The sequence below is a fragment of the Carcharodon carcharias genome, chromosome 1, assembly GCF_017639515.1.
Source record: "Carcharodon carcharias isolate sCarCar2 chromosome 1, sCarCar2.pri, whole genome shotgun sequence".
NCBI classification, from domain to species: domain Eukaryota; kingdom Metazoa; phylum Chordata; class Chondrichthyes; order Lamniformes; family Lamnidae; genus Carcharodon; species Carcharodon carcharias.
In genome coordinates this window covers 273,793,764-273,807,011 of record NC_054467.1, presented here as the reverse complement: position 1 = coordinate 273,807,011, position 13,248 = coordinate 273,793,764, and the positions used below count along the sequence as shown (strand labels likewise).

At 45.5% G+C, this 13,248-nt stretch overlaps 1 protein-coding gene across 1 annotated transcript in view; it reads left to right on the top strand.

Annotated features, from left to right (window-relative positions):
- The window catches only part of fbxo41 (F-box protein 41), a 302,145-nt gene that overhangs the window by 85,181 nt on the left and 203,716 nt on the right, over nucleotides 1-13,248 (top strand). Inside the window, exon 8 of the mRNA XM_041192053.1 lies at nucleotides 6,645-7,006. Coding sequence (XP_041047987.1) covers nucleotides 6,645-7,006 — 362 coding nt within the window. The remainder of the gene's footprint in view (nucleotides 1-6,644; nucleotides 7,007-13,248) is intronic.

Here is a 13,248-nt window from a genome sequence, read left to right as displayed (position 1 = left end):
CCCCTTGCAAATCTAGTTTAAATCCCCCAGAGCAGCACTAGCAAACCTACCCGCAAGGATGTTAATCCCCCTCCAGTTCAGGTGCAAACCGTCCCGTTGGAACAGGTCCCACCTTCCCTGGAACAGAGCCCAGTTGTCAAGAAACTTGAAGCCCTCCCTCCTGCACCATCTCCTTAGCCATGTATTTAGCTGCATTATCCTCCTATTTCTAGCCTCACTAGCACGTGGCACGGGTAGCACTCCTGAGATTGTAACCCTGGAGGTCCTGTCCTTCAACTTAGCACCTAACTCCCTAAACTCTCTTTGCAGGACCTCCTCCTCCTTCCTATCCACGTCATTGGTCCCTACATGGACCACGACATCTGGCTGCTCACCATCCCTCCTGAGAACACTGAGAACTGGATCTGAGATATCGCAGACCCTGGCACCAGGGAGGCAACAGACCATCCGAGATTCTTGATCTCTCCCACAGAACCTCTTATCTGTCCCCCTAACTATCGAATCCCCTATCACTACTGCTCTCCCCTTTTCCCTCCTTCTTTTCTGAGCTGAGGGTCCAGTTTCGGTACCAGAGACGCGACCACTACAACTTGTCCCTGGTAGGTTGTCCCCACCAACAGTATCCAAAACGGTGTACCTATGGTTGATGGGAACGGCCACCGGGGTGCTCTGCTCTGTTCTGTCTATTCCCCTTCCCTCTCCTGACAGTCTCCCAGCTTCCTGCCTCCTGACTTTTAGGGGTGACTGTCTCCCTGAAACTCCTATCTATTACTGCCTCTGGCTCCCGTATGATCCGAAGTTCATCCAGCTCCAGCTCCAGTTCCCTATATTGGTTTGGCAGGAGCTGCAGCTGGGTGCATCATTTGCAGGTGTAGTCATCAGGGACAATTGTGCTGTCCCAGACGTCCTACATGCTGCATTTGGAGCACTCGACTGCCCTAACTGCTGCCTCCATTACCTACTCCTAATTTAATTAAAGGAACTAACCCAGCCCTACCTCACTGAGAACAAGTTCGTCCTCAGCCTCTGCTTGCCGAAGCCTCTCGAGCCAAAGCCTCAAGCTCCACTCCTTCACTGGGCCACTCACACACTGGCTGCTCCTCTTCAGCTTCCCCTCCTTTTATTTTTAATCTCCCAATCACCTCTTCTCTTGTGCTGTTTTCAATCTCCGGACTGACTCTCCTCTCGCGCTGTTTTCAATCTCCCAATCACCTCTCCTCTCGCGCTGTTTTCAATCTCACGACTGTCTCTCCTCTCGCGCTGTTTTCAATCTCACGACTGACTCTCCTCTCGCGCTGTTTTCAATCTCCCAATCACCTCTCCTCTCACGCTGTTTTCAATCTCCTGACTGATTCTCCTCTCGTGCTGTTTTCAATCTCCCAATCACCTCTCCTCTCGCGCTGTTTTCAATCTCCCAATCACCTCTCCTCTCGCGCTGTTTTCAATCTCCCGACCGTCTCTCCTCTCGCGCTGTTTTCAATCTCCCAATCACCTCTCCTCTCGCACTGTTTTCAGTCTCCCGACCGTCTCTCCTCTCGCGCTGTTTTCAATCTCCCAATCACCTCTCCTCTCGCGCTGTTTTCAATCTCCCAATCACCTCTCCTCTCGTGCTGTTTTCAATCTCCCAATCACCTCTCCTCTCGCGCTGTTTTCAATCTCCCGACCGTCTCTCCTCTCGTGCTGTTTTCAATCTCCCAATCACCTCTCCTCTCGCGCTGTTTTCAATCAGGTAGGAAAGATAAGGTCCTGAAAGCAGACTTTAGGGTGCTAGGAAGGAGATTGAAGAGCAGGAACTCAAAAGCAATAATTTTAGGATTACCCCAGTGCCCATGTGCAAGTGAGTATAGATATAGGAGAATTGAGTGACCAAACACATGGCTGCAAAGCTGGTGTAGGAGGGAGGGCATTGGATTGGGACTGGTTCTGGGGAAGATGGGACCTGTGCAAGCCAAATGGTCTATACCTGAACAGGACTGGGATGAATATCCTTGCAGGGAGATTTGCTGGTGCTATTGGCGGGGTGGTTTAAACTAGATTTTTAAAAATTAATTCATGAGATGTGGGCATCGCTGGCTAGGCCAGCATTTATTGCCCACCCCGAATTGCCCTTGTTCAGAAGACATTTAAGAGTCACCACATTGGGTCTGGAGTCACATGTAGGTCAGACCAGGTAAGGACAGCAGATTTCCTTACCTAAAGGACATTGGATTGGCATGGGAATGGGAACGTGAGGGAAAATTCAGAGCAGGGAACTAGATAGAGAATTAGTGAGTGACTCTGAAAGACAGAAGCAGCATGGGTTAAAAAGTGTACAGCACAGGAATTTGGCAGTGTTAAAAAGTATCTATGTAAATACAAGGAGCACCGTAAATAAAGCCAATGAGCTGAGGGCACAAATAGACAAACGGCAAAATGATATCATCACTGTCATCGAAACCTGGCTTAAGGAGGGGCAAAAATGGAAGCTCAAAATCCCTGGATATATAGTTTTCAGGCAAGACCGACAGGGGGATAAAAAAGGTTGGGGTGTAGCATTATTGTTTAAAGAATAAGCTACAGCTGTGAGGAGGGATTATATACTAAATGAAGCATCAAATGAGGCCATATGAGCTCAGAAATAAAAAAAAGGGGCAGCCATACTGCTAGGAATGTACTATAGACCCCCGAATAGTGGAAGGGAGTTAGAAGAGCAAATATGTAGACAGATTTCTGAGTGCAAAACAATAGGGCAGTATTGTTGGGCATTCAACTACCTGACTATCAACTGGGGTATGAACAGTGTGAAGGACACAGTGGGTGCAAAATTGTTGAACTGCATTCAAGAGAGCTTTTTTAGCCAGCATGTAACAAGCGCAATGAGAGGGGCGCAATTCTAGATTTAGTCTGAGGAAATGAAGCTGGGGAAGTGGATGAAGTAGCAGTGGGGACCATTTTGGAGATTGTGACCATAATATGGGAGAAGGCAAATTTTACAAAGCTGACAGGTGAGCTAGTGAGAGTGGACTGGATACAGTTATTAGGACGACAAACTGTCAAATCAGTGGGAGGCATTCAAAGGCGAGATTCTACGGGCACAGTGTAGTCATGACCACAAAAGAAGAAGGGTGGTACTGCCAAATCTAGAGCCCCCTGGGTTAACTGGAAGCATACAGGCCAAGATAAAGCAAAAAAAGAAAGCTCATGACAGTCACACAAGACTTAATACTGTAGAAAGTCCAGAGGAGTATAGAAAGTACAGGGGTGAAGTAAAAATGGAAATTAGGAAAGCAAAGAGCAAATCAATGGAGGCATTAGTGGAGTACAGAAAATGCAGGACGGAGCTTAACGAAACAATTAGGAGAGCAAAGAGGGGATATGAGAAAGCTCTAGCTGATAAAAGTAGGGAAAATCCCAAGATATTCTATGAGTATATCAATGGGAAGAGGATAACCAGGGAAAGAGTAGGGCCCATAAGGGACCAAACGGGCAATATATGGGTGGAGCCAGAGGACATTGCTTTGGAATGCACTGCCTGGGAGGGTGGTGGAGGTGGGTTGCCTCACATCCTTTAAAAAATACCTGGATGAGCACTTGGCACGTTATAACATTCAAGGCTATGGGCCAAGTGCTGGTAAATGAGATTAGGTAGGTAGGTTAGGTGTTTCTCACGTGTCGTTGCAGACTCGATGGGCTGAAGGGCCTCTCCTGCACTGTGTGATTCTGTGAAAGAGAGGATACAAAAATTGGCAGATAAAATCAAAGAAAATCCTAAGATGTTTTACCAGAATGTTAAGAGTAAGAGAATAACTAAGAAAAAAAAGTAGGGCCTGTCAGAGATGTACACGGTAACTTGTGGGTTGATGTTTCCTCATGTGGAAGAATCTAGAACTTGGGGTCACTGTTTAAGAAGAAGGGGTCGCTCATTTAAGACAGAGATGAAGTGAACTTGTTTCTTCCGGAAGGTTGTGAGTCTTTGGATCTCTCTTCCTCACCCTTATAAAGCCTCAGCAGCACATCCCTGCTTTTATATTCTAGTCCTCTCAAAATAAATGCCAACATTGCATTTGCCTTCCTAACTACCGACTCAACCTGCAATTTAACCTTAAGAGAATCCTGGACTAGGACTCCCAAGTCCCTTTGCACTCCAGATTTCTGAATTCTCTCCCCATTTAGAAAATAGTCGATGCCTCTGTTCTTCCTACCAAAGTGCATGACCTCACACTTGCCCACGTTGTATTCCATCTGCCACCTCTTTGCCCATTCTCCTAACCTGTCCAAATCCTTCTGCAGCCTCCCTGCCTCCTCAATACTACCTGTCCTTCCACCTATCTTTGTATCATCTGCAAACTTAGCCTGGATATCCTCAGTTCCTTCATCTAGATCATTAATGTATAAAGTGAAAAGTTGTGGTCCCAACACTGACCCCTGCGGAACTCCACTAGTCATCGGCCACCAAGCTGAGAAGGACCCCCTTATCCCCACTCTCTGCCTCCTGCCAGACAGCCAATCTTCTATACATGCTAGTACCTTGCCTCTAACACCATGGGCTCTTATCTTACTGAGCAGCCTCCTGTGCGGCACCTTTACAAAGGCCTTCTGGAAGTCCAAGTAAATAACATCCATTGGCTCTCCTTTGTCTAACCTACTCGTTACCTCCTCAAAGAATTCTAACAGATTTGTCAGGCATGACCTCCCCTCGATGAAATCATGCTGACTTTGCTCGATTTTACCATGCACTTCCAAGTATTCTGCAATCTCATCCTTAATAATGGACTCTAAAATCTTACCAACGACCGAGGTCAGGCTAATCGGCCTGTAATTTCCTGTCTTTTGCCTCACTCCCTTCTTAAACAGAGGGGATTACATTAGTGATTTTCCAGTCCTCTGGACCCCTCCCTGACTCCAGTGATTCCTGAAAGATCACCACTAATGCCTCCACTATCTCTTCAGCTATCTCCTTCAGAATTCTGGGGTGTAATCCATCTCGTCCAGGTGATTTATCCACCTTCAGACCTTTCAGTTTTCCTAGCACCTTCTCCTTGGTAATGGCCACCATTACCTCCAACCCCCGACCCCGTCGGCCCCCTCACTTGAATTTTGGGGATGTCACTCGTGTCTTCCACTGTGAAGACTGACGCAAGGTACCTATTCAGTTCCTCTGCCATTTCTTTGTTCCCCACTACTACTTCTCCAGCGTTCATCCAGAGATTACAACCCGAGAGATCTTGCTTTTTAGTTGACTGCCTAACTCCCTGAATTCTTGATGCAAGACCTCATCCCCCTTTCTGCCTATGTCATTGGTACCAACATGTACCATGACCTCTGCCTTATCACCCTCCCCCTTCAGGATGCCCTGCAGCTGTTCAGTGACATCCCGGACCCTGGCACCAGGGAGGCAACACGCCATCCTGGAGTCACGTTGACAGCCACAGTAGCGCCTATCTGTTCCCTTGACTATAGAATCCCCTATTACTATTGCCCTTCCTCCCTTCCTCCCCTCCTGTACAGACAGGCTGCTTATGGTGCCAGAAGCTTGGCTCTGTTTGCACTCCCTGGAGGAACCAGCGACCTCATCCAAAATGGAATATCGATTTGCGAGCGGGACCCCAGGGGACTGCTGAACTACCTGCCTGTTTCTCTTGGACTGCCTGGTGGTCACCCATTCCCTTCCTTCCTCAAGTCCCTTCATCTGTGGTGTGACCTCTCTAAATGTGCTATCCACAATGCTCTCAGACTCGCAGATGCTCCAAAGTGTGCCCAGCTGCTGTTCCAGCTGTGAAACCCGAGCTTCCAGGAGCTGCAGCTGGACATACTTCCTGCATACATGCTGGTCCCGGGCACTGGAAATGTCCCCACTTCCCACATGGAGCACGAGGAGCACACCACGGCTCTCCTGCCATGGCTTATCCCTTTAAATTAAACCTTTTAAATCAGTTACTCTAGGGCCCTTCTTTCCTGATCCTCATTACTATAGAATATACAAACTATAAACCACAAAAAGACCTTAAATTATAAGCGATTAAAGTAGTAAATACTTACCCGACTTTACCCACTACTTACCAGTCACTCTTTTCCCTTGTAGCCTCTACTGCTGCAGCAGGGCAAGACCACTCTCTGAAGATTTAAGAAGTTGGATAGCAAGGAAAAAATGCAAAGAGCACCTCTTCCCCTCTGCACTGAATTCCCACTGTGCACCAAATTGCCAATACCCACTCTGGCTGTGTGTCACTCAGGATGAGATCTCTCCCCTGTTCTCAGCATCTACCCTGTCAAGCCTCATATTTTATATGTTTCAATAAGATCACCTTTCATTCTTCTAAAAAAGAGATGGAAAATGGGATTAATTTTGGATTGATGAGATTATGGGAAGCAAGTGGGGCAGTGGGATTTGTTATCTCCAAAGTGGCAGCATAGATGCTCATGGCTGGATGGTACTGCTGTTTTACACAGCTTCCGCTGGAAAAATGAGCTTGATTGGTTAAATGATACATTATTTCTCCTTTTTATGTACTTATCCATGCAATTTGTTCTTTATAATTGGGAGCTATATTATAGAACTAACGGTTAATCAATGATATTTAATATAATGAATGATTTATTGGAACATTTTTCAGCTAAGGAGATCTATTAACTTTTCTTATTTGTTTTGGTACTGTTTCCACTAGATCAAAACCAGTAGCACATGTGTCACGATGCTATGATAGTGACAGTTTCACACCATCTGTAGATATGCAGCACATGGAACAGGCTCCTGAGAGGATCTATTATCATAAACAAAGCCGCAACTCAGCGGGTAGGTGCATCAGGGATCCCATGTCCCGGAGTTCAGCACTACGGAGGCAAGCTGTTGAAAATTGGCACCAGAGGCCGTATCGTAACAGCACAGAGGGAGAAGAAGGTGATGTGTCAGATGCAGGATCCAGAACAACAGAATCTGAGGCGGAAGCATGGGAACCAGAAAGTAAAAGTTCAGCAGAGCTACAGAAATTTGGATCGAATCGTGTCAGAGCTTATCGACTGAGTACGAGTAAGTACTACACTCTACCTTGATATTGTGAAACTATTGAAACCAATATTCATGTATGACATGTTATATTCTACACATTCCAATGAGAAAGGAAAATTCCAAGGGGAGGGCCCACCATCTGCGGTTCACTAAAAAAGTTAAAGACAGTTTCAAACTTAAAGAAAAAGATGGGTGACAGGTCAGAAGATTGGAAAGAATATAAGGAACAGCAAAAAATGATAAAAAGATTAATAAGGAGGGAAAAATTAGAGTATGAGAGAAAACTAGCTAGCAATATAAAGATCGATAGTAAGAGTTTCTATAGATATTTAAATAAGAAAAGTGTTAACAAAGTGAGTGTTGGTCCTGCAGAGAGTGCGTCTGGGGAATTGATAATAGAAAGTAGAGAGATGGCGGACAAATTAAAAAGATATTTTGCTTCGGTCTGCACTACAGAGGACACAAGTAACATCCCAGATGTTGTAAATCAGGAAATAGAAAGGAGGGAGGAACCCCGGAAAATTACAATTACCAGAGAAGTGGTATTGAGCAAATTGTTAGGGTGTGGGCTTCGCTGGCTTGGCCAGCATTTATTGCCCGTCCCTTGTTGCCCTTGAGAATATGGTGGTGAGCTGCCTTCTTGAACCACTCCAGTTTATGTGGTGTAGGAACACCCACAGTGCTGCTAGGGAGGGAGTTCCAGGATTTTGACCAAGCGACAGTGAAAGAACGGCTATATGTTTCCAAGTCAGGATGGTGAGTGACTTAAAGGGGAACTTCCAGGTGGTGGTGTTCCCATGTAACTGCTGCCCTTGTCCTTCTAGATGGTAATAGTCGTGGGTTTAGAAGGTGCTGTCGAAGGAGCCTTGGTGAATTCCTGCAGTGCATCTTGTAGATGGTACACACTGCTGCCACTGTGCATCAGTGGTGGAGGGAGTGAATGTTTGTGGATGTGGTGCCAATCAAGCAGGCTGCTTTGCCTGGGTGGTGTCCAGCTACTTCAGTGTTGTGGGAGCTGCACTCATCCAGGCAAGTGGGGAGTATTCCACCACACTCCTGATTTGTGCCGTGTAGATGGTGGACAGACTTTGAGGAGTCAAGAGGTGAGTTACTTGTTGCACTATTCCTAGCCTCTGACCTGCTCTTGTATTTATATGGCTAGCCCAGTTTAGTTTCTGGTCAATGGTAACCCCCAGGATGTTGATAGTGGGGGATTCAGTGATGGTAATGCCATTGAACATCAACGGGCGATGGTTGGATTCTCTCTTGTTGGAGATGGTCATTGCCTGACACTTGTTACTTGCCACTTGTCAGCCCAAGCCTGGATATTGTCCAGGTCTTGTTGCATTTGGACGTGGGCTGCTTCAGTATCTGAGGAGTCGTGAATGATGCTGAACATTGTGCAATCATCAGTCAATATCCCCGCTTCTGACATTATGATGGAAGGAAGGTCATTGAAGAAGCAGCTGAAGATGGTTGGGCTGAGGACACTACCCTGAGGAACTCCTGCAGTGATGCCCTGGAGCTGAGATGACTGACCTCCAACAGCCACAGTCATCTTTCTTTGTGCTAGGTGTGGCTCCAACCAGCGGAGAGTTTTCCCCCGATTCCCATTGGCTCCAGTTTTGCTAGGGCTCCTTGATGCCACACTCTGTCAAATGCGGCCTTGATGTCAAGGGCAGTCACTCTTACCTCACCTCAGGAGTTCAGCTCTTTTGTCCATGTTTGAACCAAGGCTGTAGTGAGGTCAGGAGCTGAGTGGCCCTGGCGGAACCCAAACTGGGCGTCAGTGAGCAGGTTATTGCTAAGCAAGTCCACTTGATAGTACTGTTGATGACCCCTTCCATTACTTTACAGATGATCGAGAGTAGATTGCTGGAGCGGTAATTGGCCAGTTGGATTTGTCCTTTTAGTGTACAGGACATACCTGGGCAATTTTCCACATAGCTGGGATTATGCCAGTGTTGTAGTTGTACTGGAACAGTTTGGCAAGGGGCGCGGCAAGTTCTGGAGCACAAGTCTTCAGTACTATCGCCGGAATATTGTCAGGGCCCATAGGCTTTGCAGTATCCAGTGCCTTCAGCCATTTCTTGATATTACATAGAGTGAATCGAATTGGCTGAAGACTGGCACCTGTGATGCAGGGGACCTCCTGAGGAGGCCGAGATGGATCATCCACTCAGCATTTTTGGCTGAAGATTGTAGCGAATGCTTCAGCCTTGTCTTTTGCATTGATGTGCTGGGTTCCTCCATCATTGAGGATGGGGATATTTGTGGAGCCTCCTCCTCCAGTGACTTATTTAATTGTCCACCACTATTCACAACTGGATGTGGCAGGACTGCAGAGCTTAGATCTGATCCGTTGGTTGTGGGATCGCTTAGCTCTGTATATCACTTGCTGTTTATGCTGTTTGGCACACAACTGGTCCTGTGTTATAGCTTCACCAGGTTGACACCTCAATTTCAGGTGTGCCTGGTGTTGTTCCTGGCATTCGCTGAAACCAAATTTGATCTACTGGCTTGATGGTAATGGTAGAGTGGGGCTATGCCAGGCCATGAGGTTACAGCATGTGTTTGAGTACAATTCTGCAGCTGCTGATGGCCCACAGCGCCTCATGGATGCACAGTTTTGAGTTGCTAGATCAGTTTGAAATCTATCCCATTTAGCACGGTGGTAGTGCCACACAACACGATGGAGGGTTATCCTCAATGTGAAGGCGGGACTTTGTCTCATGCGGTGGCCATAAAAACATAGAAACATAGAAAATAGGAGCAGGAGTAGGCTATTCGGCTCTTCGAGCCTGCTCCACCTTCATTATGATCATGGCTGATCATCCAATAGCCTGCTCCCGCTTTCTCCCCATATGCCTGGATCCCCTTCGCCCCAAGAGCTATATCTAACTCCCTCTTGAAAACATACAATGTTTTGGCCTCAGCTACTTTCTGTGGTAGCGAATTCCACAGGTTCACCACTCTCTGGGTGAAGAAATTTCTCCTCATCTCAGTACTAAATGGTCTACCCCGTATCCTCAGACTTTGAACCCACCATCAGGAACATCCTGCATCTACCCTGTCTAGTCCTGTTAGAATTGTATAGGTTTCTATGAGATCCCCCCTCATTCTTCTGAACTCCAGTAAATATAATCCTAATCAACTCAATCTCTCCTCAAGTGTCAGTCCCGCCTTCCCAGGAATCAGTCTGGTAATCCTGCGCTGCACTTCCTCTGTAGCAAGAACATCCTTCCTCAGATAAGGAGACCAAAACTGCACACAATATTCCAGGTGTGGTCTCACCAAGGCCCTGTACAATTGCAGCAAGACATCCCTGCTCCTGTACTCGAATCCTCTGGCTATGAAGGCCAATGTACTATTTACCTTCTTTACTGCCTGCTGCACCTGCATACTTACTGTGTACGAGGACACCCAGGTCTCGTTATACATTCCTTGCTCTCAATTTATAGCCATTCAAGTGTGTCGGAGATTACTCACACCGAGGCATCATTTCATACGTAGAAACCCCATTTATTACTTGTGCACAATACAGCGAGAGCTATTGTACTGTCTCAAAGCAGAATACACAAACACTTACTTAAAAGCATTTTACAACCAATCAGTAAATTTTGCACATCTCAATCCACTTATTTGCAAATGTTAACTGACCAATCCATGTTCCAGTAAATTTCCATTCCTGCACCACAAGTGCTGTTGTTTATAATTTGACTATCACAACTTTGATTACATTCGGCCCAAGAGAGAGACAAATGGAATGTCTCAAGGCCCATCCTGCTATAATGGTCAGACAATATGCTATTGTTCTTCAAGATTGCAGTATTTTTCTCTTAGGCCTAAGCATTTAATTCAATTTCTCCATTCACCCTTTCAATACTGAGTGGGCTCCCTATAGTTGCCAAGGGCACCACAGATGCTTTCCTGTTTTTGCTACCAAAGTGGATAACCTCACATTTATCCTCTTTATACTGCATCTGCCATGCATTTGCCCACTCACTCAGTTTGTCCAAATCACACTGAAGCATCTCTGCATCCTCCTCACAGCTCACCCTCCCACCCAGCTTTGTGTCATCTGCTAATTTGGAGATATTACATTTAATTCCCTCATCTAAATCATTAATACATATTGTGAATAGCTAGGGTCTCAGCACCAATCCCTGAGGCACCCCACTAGTCACTGCCTGCCATTTGGAAAAAGACCTGTTTATTCCTATTCTTTATTTCCAGTCTGCCAACCAGTTTTCTTTCCATCTCAATACACTACCCCCAATCCCACGCGCTTTAATTTTTCACGTTAATCTCTTATGTGGGACTTTGTCGAAAGCCTTCTGAAAGTCCAAATAAACCACATCCACTGGCTCCCCCTCATCAATTCTACTAGTTACATTCTCAAAAAATTCCGGTAGATTTGTCAAGCATGATTTCCCTTTCATAAATCCATGCTGACTTTGTCCAATTCTGCCACTGTTTTCCAAGTGCACAGCTATTTAATCTTTTATAATGGATTCTAGAATTTTCCCCACTATCGATGTCAGGCTGACTGGTCTATAATTCCCTGTTTTCTCTCTACCTCCCTTTATAAATAGTAGGGTTACATTAGCTACCCTCCAATCTATAGGAACTGTTCCAGAGTCTATAGAATCTCAGAAGATGAGCACCAATACATCCACTATTTCTAGGGCCACTTCCTTAAGCACTCTGGGATGTAGATTATCAGGTCCTGGGGATTTATCGGCCTTCAATCCCATCAATTTTCCCAACACCATATCCCTATTACTACTGATTTCTTTCAGTTCTTTCCTCTCACTAAACTCTGTGTTCCCCAACATTTCTGGTATGTTATTTATGTCCTCCTTTGTGAAGACAGAACCAAACTATGTATTTAGTTGGTCAACCATTATTTTGTTCCCCACTATAAATTCCCCTGTTTCACACTGTAAGGGACCTACATTTGTCTTCACCAATCTTTTTCTCTTCACATACCTATAAAAACTTTCACAGTCGGTTTTAATGTTCCCCGCAAGCTTTCTCTTGTACTCTATTTTCTCCTTCTTAATCAATCCCTTGGTCCTCCTTTGCTGAATCCTAAAGTGCTCCCAATCCTCAGGTCTGTTTTTTTTCTGGCCAATTTGTATGCCTCTTCCTTGGATCTAATACTTTCTCTAATTTCCCTTGTAAGCCATGGTTTGGCCCCTTTCCTATTTTACTTTTGCGGCAGAGTGCTCCTCGTGTTAAGGCACAAACCCTTAAGACTTAAATAATTGTCTTTTTAATATTACCTGTCCTGTTCCCACTATTTTTGACTGAGGCCCTGTTTGATTCTTACCCTTGATTTCTTTGCCTATCACTTTTCTTATTCCCTTTTCTGTCTTTTGTTCTTGTCCTTGATTCCCCCTCCTCTGACTCCTTGCATAGGTTCCCATCCCAGGAATAAACAATTGTTGCAGTTCACCCATGCGCTCTTTGAATGTTTGCCATTGCCTATCCACTGTTATCCCTTTCAGTATCGTTTCCCAATCCATCATAGCCAATTCACGTCTCATCCCATCGTAGTTTCCTTTGTTAGGATTCAGGACCCTAGTCTCAGAATCAACTGCATCATTCTCCATCTTGATGAAGAATTCTATCATATTACGGTCGCTCATCCCCAAGGGGCCTCACACAACTAGATTGACAATTATTCCTTTCTCATTACACAATACCCAGTCTAGGATGGCCTGTTCTCTTGTTGGCTCCTCAACATATTGGTCCAGAAAACCATCCCGTATACACTCCAGGAATTCCTCCTCGACAGTGTTGTTACTAATTTGATTTGCCCAATCTATATGCAGATTAAAGTCACCCATAATTACAGATGTTCCTTTATTACATGCATCTCTAATTTCCTGTTTAATGCCATTCCCAACATCACCACTGCAGTTTGGGGATCCATATACAACCCCTACTAATGTTTTTTGCCCCTTCGTGTTTCTCAGCTCTACCCATACAGATTCCACATCGTCAGAGCTAATATCTTTCCTCACTATTGCATAAATTTCCTCTTTAACCAGCAATGCAACTCCACTGCCTTTTCCTTTTTGTCTGTCCTTCCTAAATACTGCATACCTCTGGATGTTCAGTTCCCATCCCTGTTCATCCTGCAGCCATGTCTCCGTAATCCCGAGTATATCATACCTGTACATCTATTTGCGCGGTTAGTTCATCCACTTTATTGCGAATGCGCCTTGTGTTAAACATAACTTGTCCCGTTCCCA